The sequence below is a fragment of the Cyprinodon tularosa genome, unplaced genomic scaffold, assembly GCF_016077235.1.
Source record: "Cyprinodon tularosa strain WSP-4 unplaced genomic scaffold, ASM1607723v1 ctg757, whole genome shotgun sequence".
Lineage (NCBI taxonomy): Eukaryota > Metazoa > Chordata > Actinopteri > Cyprinodontiformes > Cyprinodontidae > Cyprinodon > Cyprinodon tularosa.
The window spans coordinates 8,738-31,279 of NW_024039515.1; the positions used below are offsets into that span (position 1 = coordinate 8,738).

At 38.8% G+C, this 22,542-nt stretch overlaps 1 protein-coding gene across 2 annotated transcripts in view; it reads right to left on the reverse strand.

Annotated features, from left to right (window-relative positions):
* Positions 1-964: 964 nt before the first annotated feature.
* Positions 965-22,542, reverse strand: part of LOC119773296 (leucine-rich repeat transmembrane neuronal protein 4) — a 128,965-nt gene continuing 107,387 nt past the window's right edge. The window contains exon 3 of one of the 2 annotated variants that reach the window (XM_038270235.1): positions 965-2,320. In XM_038270235.1, coding sequence (XP_038126163.1) covers positions 2,102-2,320 — 219 coding nt within the window. In that variant the 3' untranslated portion in view covers positions 965-2,101. The remainder of the gene's footprint in view (positions 2,321-22,542) is intronic. The other variant, XM_038270236.1, reaches the window with a different exon arrangement.

Genomic DNA, 22,542 nt, shown 5'->3' on the forward strand with positions numbered 1-22,542 from the left:
TACCACTAGGCAGAAGTAGGCAGCTGCCTAGGGCCCCACATTCCTGGGGGCCCCATAAAACTTATTTTACATGTATGGTTAATACAGCTATTACTTATTTGTGCAGATTAATTATATTTTTGAGAAAAATCCTTTCGTTAAAATACCATCAGAATGGTGATGATATTAATTGTTTCTCAGGCCCCCTCCTTCAGTGTCCACCATATTGGATCAGTCCATTTGCTGCACATGTTCAGAAAGGTCCAAACAGACTGCAGCAAACTATTTGAAAACAAACAATGCGAAGAGCAGTGTTGCTAACTTAAAACTTCTGTCGCTATATTTAGCAACTTAGCGACTTTTCAGATCCCTCTAGAAATTTTATTCTAAAAGAAAAGCGGCTAGCGCCAAATCTGGGGACTTTTAGTGGCGACATGTAAAAGCAGCAAACTCTGCTCTCCAGAGCAAGTAGATTGGTAACCCCGCCTCCTGCTCTCCTCTATTTTGTCTGCTGTATTGATTCATGCAGCTATTATTTAATCCAAATGAAAAATGGAGAACAGATAAGCAGATCATGGCTTGTCTACAGTGAAAATAAGGACTGGGTTATTTACTTTGGCCTTTTTGGAAACACAGGAGAGGAAAACAACAACAAAAGGAACAAGAAGAGAGGGACATGTCTATTATATAAAAATTCCTGTATCTGTATAATGGGTCTGTTTAATGTGTTCTCTTTTCAATTCAGAGGGCCCCCTGCCTGTCTTTGCCTAGGGTCCCAAATTTCCTACATCCACCCCTGCTGAACATGAGGTATTGTTACCATTCTACTTTACAGAAAAGCAGTAAAACTAAATAGTTTTAATGTGATAAACTGTGGCAAAACAGAGGGAGAACAAATACCTTTAAAATTAACTGTCTGTTATTTTAAAACAGTAAAAGTTTACAGTTTCTTATGTGGACGCAAATAAAAAAAGTCCTGAAGCTCTTAGAGTCCAGTTTACTTTATTACATCAGAAAACGGTCACACAGTCACAGGAGAAGAAGAAAAAAAACAAGTAAGAGTAACCATTGGGGGTCAGTCTCTAATGCAAAAACAAGACATACTGTTGTTAAACAGTCTTGCCTCCAGCGCGGCGCTCCTGTTCTTCCACCCACCTCCGCAGTTGTCTAAACACAGCAGACAGTTGTTGGGGTCGAAGCATGTTGATGAACGACACTGTTACTGATCATTTACCACAGTTTTATTTACCGCATATTGCAACGTCTTGTAAAAAAAACAAATAAAAAGAGATCACACATGTAGCTTTAAGAGCGCACAGTTAGATAATTCGTCTAATAAGGCGTTATGGAATCCAAAACCATTAACCACAAAAGTGATTTAAATGAGCGATGAAAAGTAAATATCTAAGTGTCGCAGTGCAGCTTCCTGGTGGAAAGTTCCTCCGCTGTGATGAACGAATCTGAACGGGTTCAACATCACATCATAATAGCATAAAAATCAGACTTGAATCTGTGGAGGCTGTACACTTTAAATTAGCCTTTACTGTCTGCTATATTCAGACTCTTTGTTATGTTTTTTTCCCTGGTTTTATGGATAAAAAACAAACAAATGATGCCAGTCGGGGGGGGGGGGGGTTAAGTCGAGCAGAAGAAACTTTCAGCTTGGCCACTCTTTCATTTGCTCTGCTACCAGACTCTGCAAGTAGCATTAATCATTTCATTACTTGCGCAGCGGAGAGCTGCCCAAGATTATGAGAAGTCGAGGAAATGTGTTTATTAAGATTAACAAATCATTAAAATACTATCCTTATTCCCCCTGGCAGGAACGTAGGACTTGGGGAGCCGTGTTACTCATCAGCCTCCTTTGCTAATTGAGGAGATGTGGGGCCATGTAGATCAGATTCTCACCGATCAATACAGCTGCACCCCTTTTATTCCTGATAAAAAAAACTGTTTTCTTTTCATTACCCTGGATCCTGGATGCTCTGCGGTAGATTAGCTCTCTCCTTTGCTTCGTTACCAGTCCCAGTTTCCTCCCACACAACCTTTTATTTCCTTTGAGCAGTTCGCTGACTCTGTGTTGCACAAATACAGGAGTTGAGAGCCTCTCGGTGTGCACGGCTCACCGGTGGTGGGAGTGAGTCTGGGGGCAAGGCAGCACAGGCTCGGAGGGGAGGGCAGCCATTAGGCCCGGGTGGTACAAGGCTGGTCCCGAACCTCCCAGCGCCCGAGTGGAGGGCTCCATGCCCACGTTGTGGTGCAGTGACAGGTGGGCATGGCACTGATCCAGCACTGACTGCTCACACCTGTACAGAGCCAGGGGATTCAGCTGCCGTGGTATCTGGACAGAACAGAGAGCAGGAAATAGAAAGGGTAGAGGAAAAATAAAATAAAACACATAGCATCACATATGAGGCTTCCAAAAACAGCCAGAGAAGCCTCCATGCCAACATTTATCAGCTCTCAGAATATTAAGAATTGGCTTAATTTACAGCATGCTGTCAAGGCACAGCTCTGTCATTAATGGAGACTTGGCCGGTGATGCAGCGTTGCGCCCCAAGACCTGAAATCTGTGCCGCTCAAACACCCACTTTGAGTTGGAATGATTTATATGCAAGATGAAAGCCTTAAGCAAGAGTGCACACATATTTTCTGCCCTCTTTTAAATGGAGTCAAGGCTCCATTTAGAAGAGGCTGCTTATTACATTACAAGCACTTGGCTGATTCAAAGCCCAATGTTCATTTTATATGCTAGTGTGGTCGGAATTATGTCAATTAAAGAGAACAAAGCTGCATCATGGCTTCTCTAATACAGATAATAATAGATCGATGCATATTTATACTTTCACACAAACTATGAATGCACCCATACATCCCAGAACCAACATAGCAACAAGATGCAAAAAATATTCAACTTCTCAGGTTGGGTTTTTACTAAACTCAGCGAGAGACACAGAAGAAAACATAAACCCCATAAACCTCAGCAGGTATCTGTTTGTGAGGGCTGGACTTTATTCACCATGAATCCCATGGAAGTCTTTTAAGATCCTAAAAAATATATTTTTTTAGAAGTTTTGGCTGCTTTTTGAGAGGGTCCAACACAAGTTTGCAACAACAAACCAAAGAAAATAACAGCAGCAGATGTATGGAGTGAATTTTGTTCCAACAATCTTGCAAGCAAAGATCACGTTGTGTCAATAAAACTTTGAAAATAAAAAAGTGAATAAATGTAATCCAGAAACTTTTTCACAAACAAAAAGGTTTTAAGAGTAGATTTACTGTTTTCTGAGATGTTTTTCTTCTTTTTTAATATTTTTTCATGTTTTGTTTCCTCGCCAGGTTTTATATTTCCAAATATTATTTTTCAAATTCATGTTTTTGAGACTGAGTTGTAAGATTTACATTCTTTTCAGATGTTGTTTTAAAGCTCTTCTTCACTTCACTTCAAATGTTCTGAACAGAATGCAAAGCTCAAAATGAAAATGAGAAAATTTGAAAAATAGAATTTTAAAATATACAATTCATAAAAGAAAAATGCAGATGTTTTTTATTAATTGAAAAAAAAATGGAATCTTTTTTTGTTAAATACGTTTTTTTTTAAGTTTAATTCCTGGATTGCATTTTTTCACGTTTTCATTTACAAAAAGTATTCCTTTCTTTTTATTAATCAGCAATTATGAGTCGATTATTTCTTTACTTCCCTGATCTATATTCCCCATTGTGGTTGTTTTAAATGGAGTTAAAAGCTGATTTAATGCGAAGAACAAACTCTACGAAATTCTGCCAAAGTTTCTAAAGTTTCCTTTATATGTTTTCCCGAAACCATAAAAGATCCAAAATAGTTTTTTGATGCGCAATTTTGATTTTATTGGATTTTTGGATCTTGCAAAGTTATTTGCGAGTTTTCAAGAAGCACTGAGCCGCAAACCATGGAGAGATTCATGACCTTTAGCTCTACTTTGCAGAAGCTGGAGTAGTTTTTCTCAATGTCACCTGGGATTGCACCTAACCTTTGCTGTTTATTTTTTTCCTCTATAATGACTCTAGTTCCAGAACCTCTATATTCATCCAGAAATGCATATATTTTTCATTTCTTTTGGCAAAATGCTTCTTTTTAAATCCCACAAACTCCAGCTGTTCGTCCTACTCATAAAATCTTCCCCTATAGGATAAAGACTTGACCTAAACTGTAAGTCCTTGTATGTGGGAGCAATAACTTAGTGACATAAACTACTGTATGTCTTAGTGGTACATGCTATTGGATCACAAAAGGCTTTAGAGAAACCGGATTTGACCTAAAATGCACTTTATTTCATCTTTTCATCCGCTTTATCAAGAATTCACAGTCTTGTCACTTTCCAGAGCTCCGAATTTGAACCCGCCTCTTTTTAAAGGTTACATTCTTGTCTTTTAGTAGCGGTGTCCCTCCGTTTATTCTCCTCTTTAATAAGAAGATTAGTGGAAAACACCATTGTCTAATTCAGAGGCTGAACTTTGCACACTACTTGAGATGACTTCATAAAAATTCATGAGCAACAATCCTTAGAATGCACAATGAGCTGGCTGGAGGAGCGGTGGTCTGCTTCTGGGAGTTCTTTGTGCAGATTGTCAGGGGAAAGGGGACACCGAGGACTTGTTTCTCCAATTATTGCTACAGAAGGAGTCAAACATGTGAGCAGAGGAGCTGATTTGAATTCAGGCTTCTTGTTGTCTATATACAGCAGTAGCTGGCATTGCATTAGCAACCTTTGCCTCTGCGGCACATTCTCCCTCCGTTTAAACGTTTTTAATTGTACCACAGACTAAGCTGAGGTGCCCAGGCAATAAAGTTCTGTGTTTGCCCATCAATGCAGAGTTTTATAGACCAACACAGATCTTTAAAACTAATAAGAAAGACGTCTTTGGAGAGGTGAAGAGGTGTTAGAGTATAGATCATTAAACTAAATATGAGTAGTCCAAAAAAAAAGATGCAAAAAAATGAACCATCTGCATTTTTGGTGCATTTTTCACCACAGTGATTTTTTTATTTATCACTGCTGCTCACCTTTATCAAGGCTGCACTTTAAAAAATGAAAATTTCTATAGAGGTGTACAAAACAAAATTTCTTTTTGTATACACTTGTGTGTACAAAATGTCAAAATAAAATAATTTTTAAACGATTTTCATTGCTCTTAAGAAACTACAAAAGAAAAAAAGCAAAAGCGTGTTCATTTCCGCAGAGACTTCATATTTAAGCGTGTTTTACTTCCCCTGGAGATTAGTTTTCACCTTTTAAAACGACCTGACATAAACCACTCCTCGTTTTTTATCCCCAGCCTTGGGTCGCTAAATCAGCAGCTGAGGTTTTAAATGTTTATATTTAACTCGTCTTTTTCCGTAAAAGACAAATGCTGCATTAATGTGACTCGTTTCTGATTTTGAAATAATAAAAGTAGCAAGAAAAAAAAGCTGCAGACTTGGAAAAATACATTTTTAAATTTCAAGATCTGCTAAGAAGCCTTCCCTCTGCACGCCCCAAACCCCCCCCACACACACACACACTCACATCCTTTTCTCTCCTAAACCACTTTAGGCCCCGTCCACACGAAGACAAACCCTGGCCTAAACGCACAAATTTTTCACCAAACCAGCCTCTCATCCACACGAAGCCGGCGTTTCGGGGGTCTGTAAACGATCATTTTTTTATTCACCCTTCAGAGTGGGAAGATTCTGAAACGCCGTATTCGCATTTCCATCTTTACACCCTAACCGCATTTTTTTTTTTACACGCATGCGTCATAGCGTCGCCTCTAAACACGCAAGCGCGACACATCACAACAACAATGGCGCCGTTGCTGCTAATGCTACTCACCCTGCTGTCGGCTGGTCGGGCTTACAACAGAATCTTCTTCTTCTGGAATATCTCCAGGAAGAACAGAGCAATATCGACCACATAGTTCAGCACCTGAATTTGACTTAACCACGAAAATAGACCCGCAGGGCAACCATGTATAAATATTAGTGCGCATGCCCTACATTTCGTCGCTTATTTTTGCTTTGGCACCACAGCGCCACTTACAGGCCTGGCATACATTTTGCAGCGTTTTCATGCATTCGTGTGGACGCTCACATTTATTTTACGTCTCCGTCTTTACGGCAAACGTTTTGGAAAATATCAGCGTTTCGTGTTCGTTTTGACTTCGTGTGGACGGGGCCTTAGTCACTTCCTACGTTTCCAGCTCCTGGATTGAACTGTCACCTACTTCAGCTTCCATAAAATTCGCCCTCAGCCCACATCTCCCCAAATTTCCCGCAATCTGAGCTGCTTACCCTGAAAAAATAAATAGTAATTTTTCTTTCACAGTTTTCTTCTTTTTTTAGCAGGTTCAACACATATTTTTTTCCTTTGACAGCTGCAGGTGGATTACATGCCAAGGTTTTTCTGTCATCGCTGTGGTTGATCAGAACAAAAAGAGAAACATTTAATCTCCTCTTACTTACTCCTTAAAGTCTCTCTTCATAATTCACCGGGAGAGATTTTTTTTTGTTTTTTAAGTGAGCGATTCTGCAGAGGAAGACAGAAACATTTGTTAAGCTGAAAATGTGTTTCACTAAAAGTGTTGGAGAGGGAGTGAGGTGCGACACAACATGAGGTGGAAACTTGCATTTCACACTTATGGTAGGAGTTGTTCTAATGGCCTTTGCTTGATAATTTTCTCTCTGCTGCAGCTTAAGCACCTCTGTCATATGAAGAAGTCATGCTTTACTGAGGAAAAAAAGATGAGATGAAATATTGTTGCAATTAATATCAAACAGATGTTACTTAACACTCATTTTATTCATGTTTCACATCTTAAATACATAATATCAATCAACCTTTAAATGGTAATCCACGACTTTATGTTTTCTTGGGATGGAAATAACATGATTAATAGAACATAGGTTAAATAAAATGTCATTAAAGTAAAGTTAATTGGTATTACTTTGCCTGGTTGTTCTGTCAGAGCAATAAATGAAGAGTTTTTAACAGACGATATTTGAACAAACTAAGTTGGATGAAGAATCAAGCTAACCCTGCCACCACACAGTTACGCCCCTGTCACACCCTGACGATATAGACCAGCGTATGCCTGACCTACAAAAAATCTGGCAGTCTGGCTCACAAATCTGAAGTACGCTGAGACACGCTAAAACACGCCGGCGTGCCAGCGTAGGCCACACGTGGGGCATAAGTTACAGGTAAGTCATTTGATCATTGACATACATTAAGTGTAAGTTACTCATAAGTCGTGGCGTCTGGGGGGCACCATTTTTGAAAACTGAACAACGACAACGGACAACTATGACGAAAGGTAGTCAGAAGTACAAACTACTGTGCGTTCCTAGAAATTCCAGACAGACGGTGCAGAAGCATACCAGCAAAACTTGTTCGCAACCAGACCCAAGCGACATTCGATGTGTACGGTTGCAGAAGTCTAATTTACCCTTAACTTGGGCATAAGGTCTGCGTAACTTCCCAAGAACTTCTCTCCAACGCATATCAACGTATCTGACATGTTCAAGACGAGCGCTGAACTTGTTTCTAACTTCCTGCTACTGTATGATGAGGTATTGGCAGCATTTTGTTCGGACGGTCGCAAACCTGCGCAAACCTCAAGCGGGAGCTTGCAGACTAAAAGCAGCTGTGATTGGTCCTTGCTATGCCTTTCCGGCTGTCTGTGTGGTCGTCCTTCTCGATTCGGTGCTGGGGGGCGCCATTTTTAAAAATTGAACAACGAACTCGGACGACTACGATGAAAGGTAGTCGGAAGTACAAACAGCTGTGCGTCCCTAGAAATTCCAGAGAGACGGTGCAGAAGCAAACCAGCCAAACTTGTTTGAGACCAGACCCAAGCGACATTCGATGTGTGCGGTTGCAGAAGTCTAATTTGCCCTTAACTTGTGCATAACTTATCAAGAACTTCTCTCCAACGCATATCAAGGTATCTGACGTGTTCCAGACGAGCGCTGAACGTGTTTCTAACTTCCAGCTACTCTATAATGGCGTATTGGCAGCGTTTTGGTATAAAGGGGGTTCACAGGAGGAAACGATCAGTTCTCCTCCAGACTTCATCCCCATTAGGGATGGGAATCGAAAACCAGTTCCTGTTAAGAACCGGTTCCGTATTTTCCGATTCCATGGCATCGTTTGGCAGCTCGCTGAACGATTCTTTTTTCGATTCCCGCAGCACCAGAGCCTAGAGCGCCGGCTCTCAGGAGCACGACTTACGTCACGTTTTTTGCGTAAGTTACGTAAGTTACGCAAGTTACGCAAGTTGGAAGAACTATTCGAGGAGGAAGACAACGAGCTGCGGTCACTTTGTGAATCAAAGCCCCGTCTTTCCTTAGCCCAGAGGGTAGATCAGGAAATCCAGCTCTATAAAAGCTTGCCCTCCATCCCCTGCAGGGATAGCGCCACACTGTGGTGGTGGAACAAGCAAGATACGCTGCCCTTGCTATCTGGACTGGCTGAAAAATACCTCTGTGTGCAGGCTTCCTCCACCCCATCTGAGAGGGTGTTCTCCACGGCTGGAGACACCATAAGCCCTGAAAGATCCCGTATCCTTCCAGAAAAAGCAGATATGCTCATCTTTCTGCAGAAGAACTGTTAATTTTCCCTACTACTGTTTTATAATTAGTATTTTTTGTTATTTAAAATAGGTTATTATCCCATCATTTGTTATTAGACATTGTTGGTTATTAAGTTTGTTCTTGTATTCATTTTTCATTTAAACACAGATGTTACTCCAGTTTCACATTTCCTGTGGACATCTTGATCTTGTTGATTGGAGGGGAGTAAACAGCATCTAGGTTAATGCTTCGTACAAAGACATCTTTTTATGCAGGCCGGGTGCCTCCGGGGGCATCGCTGCCCCCCTCAGCACACTGCCCTGTGCATGATTTCATGGGCATTAAGCTTCCGTGTGTTATGCATAAGTTATGCTGTTGTTGGACACATGCTCTGTACTCGTTATGAATACTTTTTGTACATGCCCAAAACTGAAAAAAAAAAAATACATAGAAACAAAGTTGCTGCACAATGGCATATTACAGTCAATGTTTCTCCAAAACAGACATTTCTTTTAAAAATGTTGCACATAAAATTTCTCATATCCTGACATCACAGAATAAGGAAGGTATTTTTTTTTCTACTATGCAACTCAGATTAAGGATATTTAATAATCTTTTTAGCTTAATTCTTGCTACTAAATGGTTCATGTTTAACTCACATTTCCAACAACTTAAATATATAAACACACATTTAATGATATTGTTATTCTAATAGACCAACATTGGTATTATACATAAACCATATTGGCTGAATTTAGCCTGGAAGGTACAAAGCTAATAAGCACCAAGGAGGGAGAAAAGCAGATCCAAGACCAGACCTTCCCAGACAATGACCAAGACCAATGTTTAGAATTTTGACTCTTCTATTCAGGACATGATTTGGTTTATTAATAGGACTGAATTTATGTTTTTGATTTCATGAAATTAGCCGTATTATTCTCCAGTATGGTTCATTAAGTTTGTCATGTAGAGCAGTGATGCCGTTAAGCCTTGTCTTTGCCGCATACGTCCCCCCAAAGCTGGTAAATGAAAAAAATCTGTGACTCAAGCTCCTGCTGTGATGGAGTTTCCTCACCAGTCTGCTGTCCACTAACAGGAATTTCACAGGATTCATACCTAAACCTAATATCAAAAGATAAATATCTTAACAAAATTATACCGAATTATTGATTAACCTAAAGAAGTCTATTGAGAGATACATGTAAGCACCCCGTCTGGTCAAAACAGATTTTGTTGTAACACCTGTAAAGTACAAGTTGAGGGACGGGGAATCTCATGCCATCCTGACAGGAAGCTGCTTTGGGCGGATTCCTACATTACAGAAACTGCCACTGTTACTGATAACATTGAAAAGCACAGAGTTTAAGCTTTAATTTGAAAGGTTTTTATAGTGTTCCTACCAGTGGCGGCTGGAGGAGTTTTCTCTAGGGGGGGCTATAAATTCAAAATAGACATATACCAAAAACCAATCAAATGTATACTAAGTTATCACATCAGTATATTCATATAAATGCCAACAACAAAAAACATTGTAAAAACACTTTACAAAAACTAAACATAATTTCATGTCCAGGTTTGCATTTTGGTTAATACATCTTGCCCTTCTGAGGCTTTGTGAAGGTTTTGCATGGTCCAATATTGTGTCACAAACCTAAAAAAATTATGTACCAGTTTAATAATGGAGAAGCTAATAGTTAGCTTTCTATTTTTTTTATATATAAAAACTTTATTTTCTGAGGATTTTTTTTATTTAAGAACAACTATGCAAATTAACAAACATCTAATAAAAGTAGACTATATTCTATTACTTTCCATGTGAATCCCAGTTTGTTCATTCTTCTTTGGCTTTTCTAAAAAGTGCTTTAAATCAGTCGTACCGGTCTTTATCCATGCTGGCTCAGATTCTGACGTGGGGAGGGAAATCAGAATAAAGCCTTAGCCTCGCTACATGCAGTTAGCCAAGCCTTCTTGCTAAGTCAGCTCCTGGGAAAGGACGTTTCTCACGCCATTTTTCTGTGTCTTACTCTCCAATGCGTCTCTGACTCCCACGACTCGACCTGTCAATCACCCGCAAAACGTCTGCGCTGTGGCGGGAAGTGGTGAGCAAATACACTTCCTGTCACCTCATGGCGCAGCTGTGGTGAACCTGAGCTCTCCTATACCTTTGTATTGCAGAGGAGCTTCTGCGCATGTACAGCTTTTAACAAGAGTCTATGGACAACGACGGTTTACTAGGCATTAAAGATAAAATATTTATCTTGCACATCTAGAAAATATATATTATATTTCAAATTATTTTAAATTAAATTATAGGGGAAAAAAATGTCTTAAACATCTTAATCAGAGTCATTGGGTGGGTGGGGCGGTACCCTAGCGCCCTCTATTGGCCAGCCACCACTGATGTCTACTACCACAGCGTTGCAGTAGCGATGGTGGGTGTGGTCTCCATATATAGCATCCTTTGTTTTTGTAACTGAGCTACTAAGTGGTGAAAGTGTTGTGCATGTTGATTGATTTTGTTGGCAAATCTGCTGAATCCCTCCTACCAGGTTAAAAAAGTATCTGGAAACTTACTTGCCTGCAGTACATGGTCATTTTTGCCTGAAGGATAAAGTAAATTAGGCCTGTACTTTCCGTGTGTCTCTGCTGTAAACTTCTAGTAAAACTAGACGTTTAATCCTGAACACAGACTTTAAAAGCTGCCCTGTTTTTTTTTCTTCTCTTTTTGTCACCCTTTTCTCTAAACTCTTTATGCTTTTGATTAGCAAAACCTAACTTTCTAAACCAAGGACAGGCTCAGTGATGAGACAGCAGGTCTCAGTTAAAGCAAAGCTGCAGGTAGAGGCGTGCTTTTTCAAAGCAATGGATCAAAAGTGGCAATAATCAAACAACCAATGTCACGCTGTTGTAAACATTCTCATAGTGAGGTTTCATTTTGAGCAATAAAAACACTGTATTTAGTCTGAGCTGGTGGGATCCAGCAGTGTTCTGATCACTTCTGTTGTTTTTAATTCACATGCAATCTGATGGCAGGTGAAGATCAAAAGGTGTACATTTTGTATTTATTTATTTCTTTTTTTTTACCAAACTTTAAAATCTCGAATTAGCCATAATACAATTAGTTGAAGCTCAACAAGTTCAGACTGGCCTCTAGACCTCCATTCCTATAGCTTTTAGAGCCGCAGTTCCTACTTGATCTGATGATTGCTGTTAAATGGAGCTTAGCTGGAAGTTCAACTGAATAAATGATTACTTAGCATTACCCGCCTCCATCACAAGCCAATTAGTTTTAAAACACACCTCCACAAAAGCCAATCAGCATTCATCACTCATCTGAAAAGGTTGCCAAATCCACATCTCAGTCTTCTACCCAAAGCCTTGGCTGTGGTTGCACCATCAAATGATTCAACCCACCTCCATCCCCTTCTCCACCATCGTAGCCAAAGCTTCATCAAAGTGTCATTCTTCCCCGACTCTTACTGCGTTCCCTGTCTCATATCAACCGGCCTGGCAGAAGACCGCCATGTTGAGCCCAGTTCTGCCAGAGGTTTCTTCCCAAAGAGGAGTTTTTTCTCTCCACTGTCGTTCATGCTTGCTTATCATGGACAGGTTCATGCAACCTGTGTTATTCAAGCTGGACTCTCATCTTCCAGGTCCCAGAGTGAAGCACTAGTACAAGCTCATGTAGTCCACTGGACGTCTCTATTCAGCTCAAGCACAACGTCTCACTAGCCAGTAAGGCATGGACCGACCAGCTTCACCTATCTCCACTCCACCACCAGTTTCAGGCCTGGGGGGGAAATACCCCCATTCTTTACTCCTGTTCATGTATATCTAGCTAAATAAATTCAGCGCTAATGTGTCCTGCCAAGGTCTGAGCACCAAAGCCTAAAGTAATAGTATCAATATAATTCTTCTAATTGTATTTCTTTTCTGAGTTTTTCAGATTGAAATATACACACTGACACTGACCATCGCCACCAATTCAACTATCGTATTCCTTTATACATCGAGCTACATCCCTGCAGCACTAAGGCAAGGCAAGGCAAGCAAATTTATTTCTATAGCACAATTCAATACAAAGACAATGCAAAGTGCTTTACATGATTAAAATATAGGAAAATAAAACAGAATCAAAGCAAGTAGGAAAAAAAATAAACAAGAAAGAACGTTAAAAACAGTTGGACTAAAGAAAATAAAAAAGTTGAACGAATTGTTTCAGTTGAACTGTTTAACTAGAACAGTCGAAGGCAATCCTAAACAAATGTGTTTTTAGTCTTGATGAAAAGGAACTCAGGCTTTCCGCACTTTTACAGTTTTCTGGAAGTTTGTTAAAGATAAGTGGAGCATAGGAACTAAATGCTGCTTCTTTGTTGCTTTTACCTGATAAAAACATGAATTGACATCAGTCCTTTATCCTAGTAATCTTGGCCATTGTGATTTTATTAGGTTTTTTTGCATTTTTTAATCTATTGTTGTAATTGTGTAGCCTGAGTGCCATTCCGAACTTAGTCCCGCCCACAGGTCGGGAAGTTCAGTCTGGCATTGCTCAATAGTAGCGCGGGTATGCTTGCCCAATATCTGGCGGGCCAATCAAATTGTCAGGGCGGGCTTTATACGATGATGGACAGATGATCAACAGTAACGTAATCAACCACGTCACCAAAGCGCGCATGGGTGACAACAACAATGGCTGCCGCTGGAGAGTTGAGGTGAGTCGATTCTGCTATTAGGTCTGTTCTAGAAGATATCGACAGCAAATTAATTTTAAAAGAGGAACAGAGAAACGAGATCAAGGCATTTGTTCAAAAGAAAGATGTTTTTGCCGTCCTTCCTACGGGATTCGGCAAAAGTTAAATTTATCAGCTGGCTCCCTTGGTCGCTTAACATACGTCACGCACTCCGTTGCTCTTATTGGTTGTAGGTCTATCCAATTGAGTGCAGAGGCATTTTTTTTCCTGGTTCGTTCGAAACACGCCCCATAATCACAGCTCTATGGAGCAGCATCAGACTCATATTCTGACTAGAATTGAGGCTAGTAATTGTGAAGCTCTTTGGTCAATTGTTGCTTCTGATGTGCTATATAAACGAGTTTGACATTGACAATGCATGTAGTTCAATTTATTATGTGTTAACCCTGCTGAAAATGTATAGATTCTGAGTAAAAACAGAGTCAGAGCCAGAAACCAGCTAATTTATGGGAACAATTTAATGATTCTGCGAGGAAATTTGTCAAATATCCAGAGACAATTAAAAGAAAAAGCTGTTCATGGCAACAAAAAGTAAGAAATATTAGTGGGTGATTGAGCCTATATGGAATTTTTGACCTCCTGGCTGTCAGAAAATTCACAACGACTTTCAGATCTTGTAACACGCTTTATTATACTTGCAAAAAAAAAAAAATTTGTGATGATTCTATGAAATATCTACTTTTGTAAACCTTAGAACCCTGAAGGGCTGTCAAACAGAAACAAAGAGAGCGCTTGTTTATGTTCATATAATCAGTCTTGACTGTTTGACTGGCTTCTTAAATGTTTATTCAGACAATGTGCCATGCAGTTAGAAAACAGGAAGCTTCATTTGACATCTTTACTACCTCTGATTGGTTTAAAGGGAAAGTTTCCCGTCAGAATGCCTCTGCTTGTACCAAATGCTGAGAGGTCAAAGTTCAACCAGATCTAGCTTAGATTGCTGCAAACTGAACTGCTTAAGTTTTCTTTGATATGGCATCAAACTGCCGCACTCCTGCAGATATGATGGGTATAACAACAGATAGCCACCCCTGAACTGCTTGTTATCTCTTCAAGGACCAAATGACTTCTATTTGTCTCTGTCGTGCTTCTGGTACAACTGGAATCGTAGAGTGTGGCGAGAAAAAAAGAAATCAAATAAAGTGAAGTATCAAATACTGCACCTTGTAATTTATCAATTTTCTATTGTGCATTTTTTTTTTTTACATTAAATATAAAACAAAGGAGAGAAAAATGGTAAAGAGGAAAGAAAAATAGAAACTGCTTGTAAAATAAAATCGGAAATGTTTTGGCTGTAACTGTATCCAGTCCACACTGTAAAAAAAAAAAAAAAAAACACTTTTTAGTGCTTTTACAACTGTAGGTATTTTGGGGTTTGTCTCTAGCAGCTTTGCATTCACAGAAAACTAAACTACAAAGAGCTTCAGTCACTCTCCACCCGCTTAAACTCGTAGGCAAGTCATATTTCACTTTCAAATCATTCTGGCTTAAACATGTATATAAATGTACTCTTTATCAGATGATATTGTGCCAAAAGTTAGAACATTTATATATAAAAAAAATAAATAAAAACTCCTGTCTTAAATCTGTTTTTTCCGTTATCTTCTGCAGGCCAGTTAGTTCTACGTCAGCCTGAACACCTAAATTCGGCCAATCATATATCAACCGTCATCTGTCAATCAAATGTTTTCGGTCATAGCATTTTGATTCATATGTCGCAGCTAATATACGCTACAGTTGAAATCCGAAATCAGAATCATTTCCTTTCCCATTGAGTTCTGTCCCAGTGTTCACAGGGATGGACGTCTGTGTCTTCAGCAGGCGTAGAGCTAACAGAACTGGCAGCGTTGCGAGGCAAGGGCTCAAACATGTACGGCTGGAAGCCTTCTACACCAAACCAAGCTTCTGCCGCCCTGGCGTCCTCTTCCACAACATCTTCGTCCCCGCTTTCCTCCTCTAAATAAAAAATGGATGACGGAGGAGACTCATCCACGACCTCCGACACTAAACTCTCGTCCTCTTGCATGTTTCCTCTGTCCATAGCGTTCCTTGACAGTGTCGTTTCTAAGTCACCAATTTAGTGCTACTTGGTCCCAATGGAATTTCCCATTGGGAACCTACTAGCACTAAGTTGCTAACTGGTTAGCAACGATGCTTCCGACAAACCGGCCACAACCAAACCTTCCGGCACAACAATCCCGCCCCCATTGATAAACGACTCTTTACTTTATTTACTCGTTTAAAGTCGTGCACCACTTGGGAGAATTCAGAAATGCAACGGTTGGAACAGCCGCTTCATTACGACTTTAATACAAAAAAAGCTCATTGCTGCTGTCCTCAGCTACAGATATTTGGGTGTGGTTTTTGACCAATTTCAAGAGAACTTTCACTATTTAAACCAAAGCTGAGCAGAGAAATTGGTGTCTTCCAGAGTCAGTAGCTCTATGAATGTTTTTAGCATATATTTTGCGCCTATTGAAGGAATCCTTACTCCTTGTAGAACATATTGGTTTGGAAATGCCACAAAGCCTCTGAGAAGATTTTAAGAAGCCCCCATGCGCGCTCACGATTCTACGGAAGCCAGCAAACCAAACCGGAAGAAAGTGCGCATTCAGCGTCTGCTCTGCCGATAATGCAAGCGTAGAAGAAGAAATGTGCTGTTTGCCTGTGCAAAGAAAGAAACAACGAAAGAAAAATGTCTGAGGACTTCAGTGTTGAGGAAGAGCATGAGTTCTTTGCCGAGCTGAATGCGCTGGTTTGGTCTGCCGGCTTCCGTAGAATCGTGAGCGCGCATGGGGGCGCTATTAGGAAATCCTATACACTACTGTTTATGCTCTAAAACGTTCTAAATCACTTCGTTTCGAGTAAATTCTGGACTCTACCCACTCAGGACACTTGGATTACATTGGACGAGCAGTATGGAGGAATATTGACACGTTTTTGTGGACTTTTATGGACCTTTCTGTCTCGGGCGCCATAGACCTCCATTATTTGAATGTCAGCAGACAGCAAGAAGCCTCCCAGATCTCCAGATGCATTTGAGATATCAAAAAAGTACTCCAGAGTGTTGTTCAGCATGGGGGTGAGTAGAAAATGAAGGCTAATCTAACTTATGTGGACAAAGTGATAAGGAAGGCCATAAAGATAACAGCAGACATTAAACAGACTCTTAAGCTCTTTATCTGTGCTGCTCTCTTCAGGGTGAAGATGCTCTACTGCTGCCTCTGTTCCTTAAAAATAGGGCAACATTTTCCTTCATAAAGCAGTGATGAAATTGTTAGACTTTACAAAAAGCACATCTACGCTATTTATATTGTTTTATTGTCTTTTATGTAGATTCTTCGTCACCTTGCTGTAAATCAATTTTAACTTGGGGTCATTGTAACTGACAGTTGTTTCGTATCACAATGGAAAATACGTTTGTAAAGCCAGGCAGTCCAAAATTAGGAGCAATATTTATGGTTATTTAACCTGTTTTAAGAGAAAAAATTGTTTTTTGTTTTGTTTTTTAATCGTTTTTTCACTGTCATTCATTCATTTATTAAAATCTTACTTTGTTAACTAAATAGTTATTTTGTTAAAGAAATATTTGGTTTTGAGCCAAATATTTAGCTTGTTTTACATGTAGCTCCAAACTAAATGTCAAATAAATATTCTATTTGATTTTATTTTGGAACTTAATATTTGTTTAAAAAAACTAAATATTTAGTTGGGAGCTAAATATTTATTTTAAATCTAAATATTTAATTTGCATAATAAATACTTAATTTGGAGCAAATTATTTATTTAACCAACTAACTATTTATTCACAAACTAAATATTTAGCTCCAAACTACATATTTATTTAACAAAGTAAGATTTTTATAAATGAATGAATGAATGAAAGAGAGTGAAGAAATTAATTGAAAAAAAAAAAAACCCTTATTTAAAAAAAAAAAAAAACGCTAAATAACCATAAATATTGCTCCTAATTCGCCTAACTTTACAAACTGTGCCCCATACTAAACAGTTAGCAGAGGATTTCTTTCAAAAAAAAACTTTGCTTTTGCCATTCTTCCATAAAGACCACATTATTTTACTAAAGACTGTCCAAACTGTGGATTTCTGCAGCTCCTCCAGATTCAGTATAGGCCTCCTGGCAGCTTTTCCATTTAGGTTGATTTCCCTTGTTCTATTTGATTGAACATTAAAGCCTTTAGAAACATATCTATGCTAAAATTATGCAACACATTTATTAATATGGAGATTTTGACAACAAATTGTTTGCACTGGGTCTGAAAACCAAGGATGTTTACATGAGCAAAGAAACATAGGATGTCTTTCTATTTGCAAATAATTTGTGATCCGAATAAGATACATGACATTTGTGGTTGTAAAATGACAAAATGTAAAAATGTATTCATTATTTTAACTATACCAGGTAAAGAAAAAAAAATGCTAATTTAAGTTAGACCTTCATAAAGTCTTAACCAAAGAGAAAGTCACAGTGATTTATTTTTTAGAAAACATGGCAAAATAGGTGGGCATCATCATCCACCGATGACTATAATAAAATACCAAAGCAATTACTTTATGTCATCTTTTCCCATAAGTGTGATATAGGCTCAATATAGATTAACTACTACAGTAAAACCTGCTGCGCATAAAATATGTAAATCCTTCACATTGTCAAAACAATTTTTGTCATTTTAACCAGATTATTTCCTGACTACTAACACGTTTCCTCTCTCTTATGTCTGCAGTGCAGAAGCGGGAACCTGAAACAGGATCGGTTTCATGTCTAAGCTCAGAAGAGAAGAATAAAAGCCTTTTTGGCATACAGAACTGAGAGAGCATTCAAGTTTAATCAGGGATATTGGGGAGAAGCTGGCTGTTATGCTTGGAGCTCTTAGAGGTGACTCACTGGCTAGCCTACTGGATATCTGCCAACAGATCTGCTCAGAACTGGATCCTTCGTGAAGTTGGTTTCTGCAGGTGTATCAACACCTTTGCTCAGCTTTAATAGTTCAGGAAGTCTTCTCCACTGGTTGTTAAATACAAGAACAAACAAAATATATAACAATTTCAAATCTGTTGATCACTGAAGCTGTTTGAGGACAGCCCTGTTGCCTCTTGATAGGTGTTTGCTGTTGTTTAGTGACTCACTGGAGGCCATCCAAAGCGAAAAAGTAGACATCTGGCATCAGCCGGATCTTGTCTTTATTTTGCTAACTGCTGGCTTGACCTATTTACACTGAAGTGAATTTTAGGAGAAAAAAAATATACAGCAGGTCCTCAGAAAAAGTGGCTATTCATTGATGCTTCATTTGAAACCACATTGTTAAATTTTTATAATGTATCGTTACCTCTGTTAATAGTAACCACATACTATTATTTGGTCTTTCTCATCACTCTTTCAATTATATTAACTGATTGTTTATCACTTTAACCAGGAAACTATAAATTCAACTGCTTTAATAATAAGTGATAAACTTCTACCATGAAAAAAATCAGTGTTAAAAAGAAAATCTTATTTTTATTTTATTTTGAGCTCTGACTTGAGGGTTGTAGAGTATATCTATTATAAGTGTTGCGCTAATGCCATTTTTTGGCCTTTTTTGGTCCTGATAGTATCGGCCAATACCGATACCATCTGTTTGAAATTGATGTGTGTGTGTGTATATGAAGAACTGCATACTACTTGGATGTAAAATAATTGCCATCATGGCTTTGTCAGCTGCCTACCTTTGTGAAGCAGGAAAAAGACTAAAACAAAGAGAATCCAGTAGAACTTTTTATTGCCTACCTGGAATGAGTGACAATAGTTGAATAAACTTTTGGCTTTAAAAATGGTATCGGTGCCCTATTTCTTATATATATATATATATATATATATATATATATATATATATATACATATATATATATATATATTTGTTAGTACTCGCCAGTACCACCATTTTAGTACTGGATTGGGGCCCCGCCCGATACTGGTATCGTTGCAACACTTTCTATTATACTAGAAAACCCTTTTTTGCAGCTAACATTCTTTCTGCTTACTTTTATTATATTTATTATTATTTCTTTTATCTTTTTTCTTCTCTTTATTGACTTCTAATTGTATACTTGATTGGTTTTATTCAAAATGTTTACAGACCTACACACTATTATTAGTATATTCTTCATCTCTTTTACAATTAAAAATCAAGACTCTAATTCCATTACTTTTCAGCTTTGTCTAACCTATTATTTCATGAGTAAAACACTGTAAATAAGTTTAAAAACTAAAAAATGAATAATAATTAAAACTAAATAAAAATGTATAATTTAAAGTATCTTTATTATTTTATCTGAACCAATACTTTATAAATCAACCTCATGTTAAAATTCAGTTTAAGGGCAGTCAGCATAGGCACACACAATGGATGAGGCTCTGTATAAATAAATGCACGGAAGGGTTTATTTTAGTGCAATAGTATCAAAGACATAAAAATCTAGTATTTAATTTTATTCTTACATCCTGCTTTAGGGAAAACCTGTGGAAGCTTTGCAGAATGTGACTCATTTTCAATGAGGTAGCAGAGGAGAGTCATTCAGGCACAGTTCCTACTGACTCTGCCTGTTAGTGCTTAGGAAGGGCTCACAGCAGCCCTCCCTGCTCACTGAAGACGGTAAACTCAGAGACATCAATGCCTACATGTTGTTGCCATAGTCTCCAACAACACAAGAAAAGTCTTCTTTCTCTGACTGCTGGCTCGGCTTGCTGCTAAGTCTGACCACCTGTCATTGCTTTGGAGAAGGGAGGGGCTCTCTCTTTCACTGCTTGCTGAAGACAGCAATTGGTACTTTTTATCTCCCAAGTTTCCAACAGCACAGAAAAAAGTTGCTAGAATTGTTGCCAGAAGCATTAAAAAGAAAAAAAGTTGCTATAGGGGTATGAAAAGTTCCTAAATATAGCAACAAAGTCAGTAAGTTGGAACTGAATGGAGTATGATGATGATACTGATGAACTGACTGCAGATGATGTTTTGAGGTGTACTGTCGCCCTTAAAGGAATAGTACACCCAAAACATGATTAGCCTTCATTTTCTACTCACCCCCATGCTGAACAACACCCTGGAGTACTTTTTTGATATCTCAAATGCATCTGGAGATCTGAGAGGCTTCTTGCTGTCTGCTGACATTCAAATAATGGAGGTCTATGGCGCCCGAGGCAGAAAGGTCCATAAAAGTCCACAAAAAACGTGTCAATATTCCTCCATACTGCTCGTCCAATGTATTCCAAGTGTCCAGAGTGGGTAGCATCCAGAATTTACTCGCACTTTCGTCTGGGTTGGTCTGCCGCGGTTTCCGTAGCGTCGTGAACGCGCTTTCAGGAAATCCTATACACTACTCTTTATGCTCTAAAAACATTCTAAATGACTTCGTTTCGAGTAAATTATGGACGCTACCCACTCAGGACACTTGGAATACATTGGACGAGCAGTATGCAGGAATATTGACACGTTTTTTGTGGACTTTTATGGACCTTTCTGCCTCGGGCGCCATAGACCTCCATTATTTGAATATCAGCAGACAGCAAGAAGCCTCCCAGATCTCCAGATGCATTTGAGATATCAAAAAAGTACTCCAGAGTGTTGTTCAGCATGGGGGTGAGTAGAAAATGAAGGCTAATCATGTTTTGGGTGTACTATTCCTTTAAAAACATTATAAAGCTACTTGTTTGCACTCATCACAGCTAATAAAGCAAAACCACTCTCTCCGTTGCATCTGCCACTGTACACCAGAAACAATGGGTCTCCAATGTCTCTGTAAATACTTTGTTTGAAGCTCATCAAGGGCCTCAAAAATGCTCTCAATGCATGTTTGACTTTACTGCAGCCGTCAAAGATGGGGCGTTGGACACCTTTTTTACACTGAAAACACAGTTGACATGAACATAGCATGATGTAAAGCCCTTTAAGAGGATTATGATGCTAAATAAATAAACAAAAAATCTGAAATCTTAGATTAAGACTACAAATATTTTGCATCTCAATTCCCGTCAGTTTACTAAACCAAGATATACTGTAGTAAGTGACTGGAAGCAGCAACACTGATCAGAGGGAAAATCTTCCTTTTAAATGAATAAAATCTAGCGTTTAAGTCAGATTTTGTGTTTGAAGAGAAACGGGACTTAAATTAAGCCTTTGGAGACATCCAAAACACTTTTTAAGCAGCAGTAGAAAAGCACAATAGTGTATGCCCCAGTGACACAGCGCACAGCAATTAATTTTAATTTTCTAGCTATTAGCTTTCAATCGCCTATGAAAGCGTTCACATAGGTGGTCCCCCGTTGAAATGTTGCGAATGTCGGTCAAGCTGCTGCTAAATGATTCCCAATTAGGTGACAGGCAGCTGCATCAAGCCAGCATGCCTTAGACTTGCAAAGATGCGAGCTCTCATCGGCATATTAACAACATCCTCCGCCTGAGCTGAGCTGCTGCTCCCTGTCAGCTGGATAATTCACTCAGTGGTCAATGTTGCGGCGAGGGAGCACAGACAAGCCTCTATTATCATGGCTGTCTGCTAGACAACACACCCATGGATACAGAATGGCATTGTAAGGGACCACACGACCTCTCTGTGATTGTTGCCTGGCACAGACAGATTGAACAATGATTTCTTGGTGGATGACACAAATACGAAGCTGATAAGAAGTGGATAGTAAACTTAATTAAGTAGGGTAAGATATGCAGAAACAAACATGTGTGCCTTTATCAGAGAGAGACAAGATTTCTAGAGTATCTGAAAGTGAAATCGTCCATCAGAACCAGACAAAAACCAAAGCCTGTCACTGTTCACTCCAGAAAGCTAATTATTTTCAATTTAAATGAAAGCTGACCTTAAACCTAAACACAAAAAAACAATCTCGGATCAGATCAGGTTATTCGGTCGTCTATAAAGCAATAATCCTGTCTCATTTCTTGCTTTTGGTTCCTGAAAATATATTTTAAGAAGAATAAATTAAATGCTAAAATTCCCATTTATAATCTACAAAAGACGCCATATAAATGTTTCCACTGTATAAATTACAGTTTATATTGAAAAACACAGAATGCATTGGTGATAAAAATGATAATGCCAGGTGCAACTGAATATTGATTAAACAATTTATGACAGACATCTATGAGTCACTGTTTCTCTCGGTCTGGGCTGCTACGTACCTCTGTCTGTATCTCCTAACCTGTGGGAGGCAAAAAA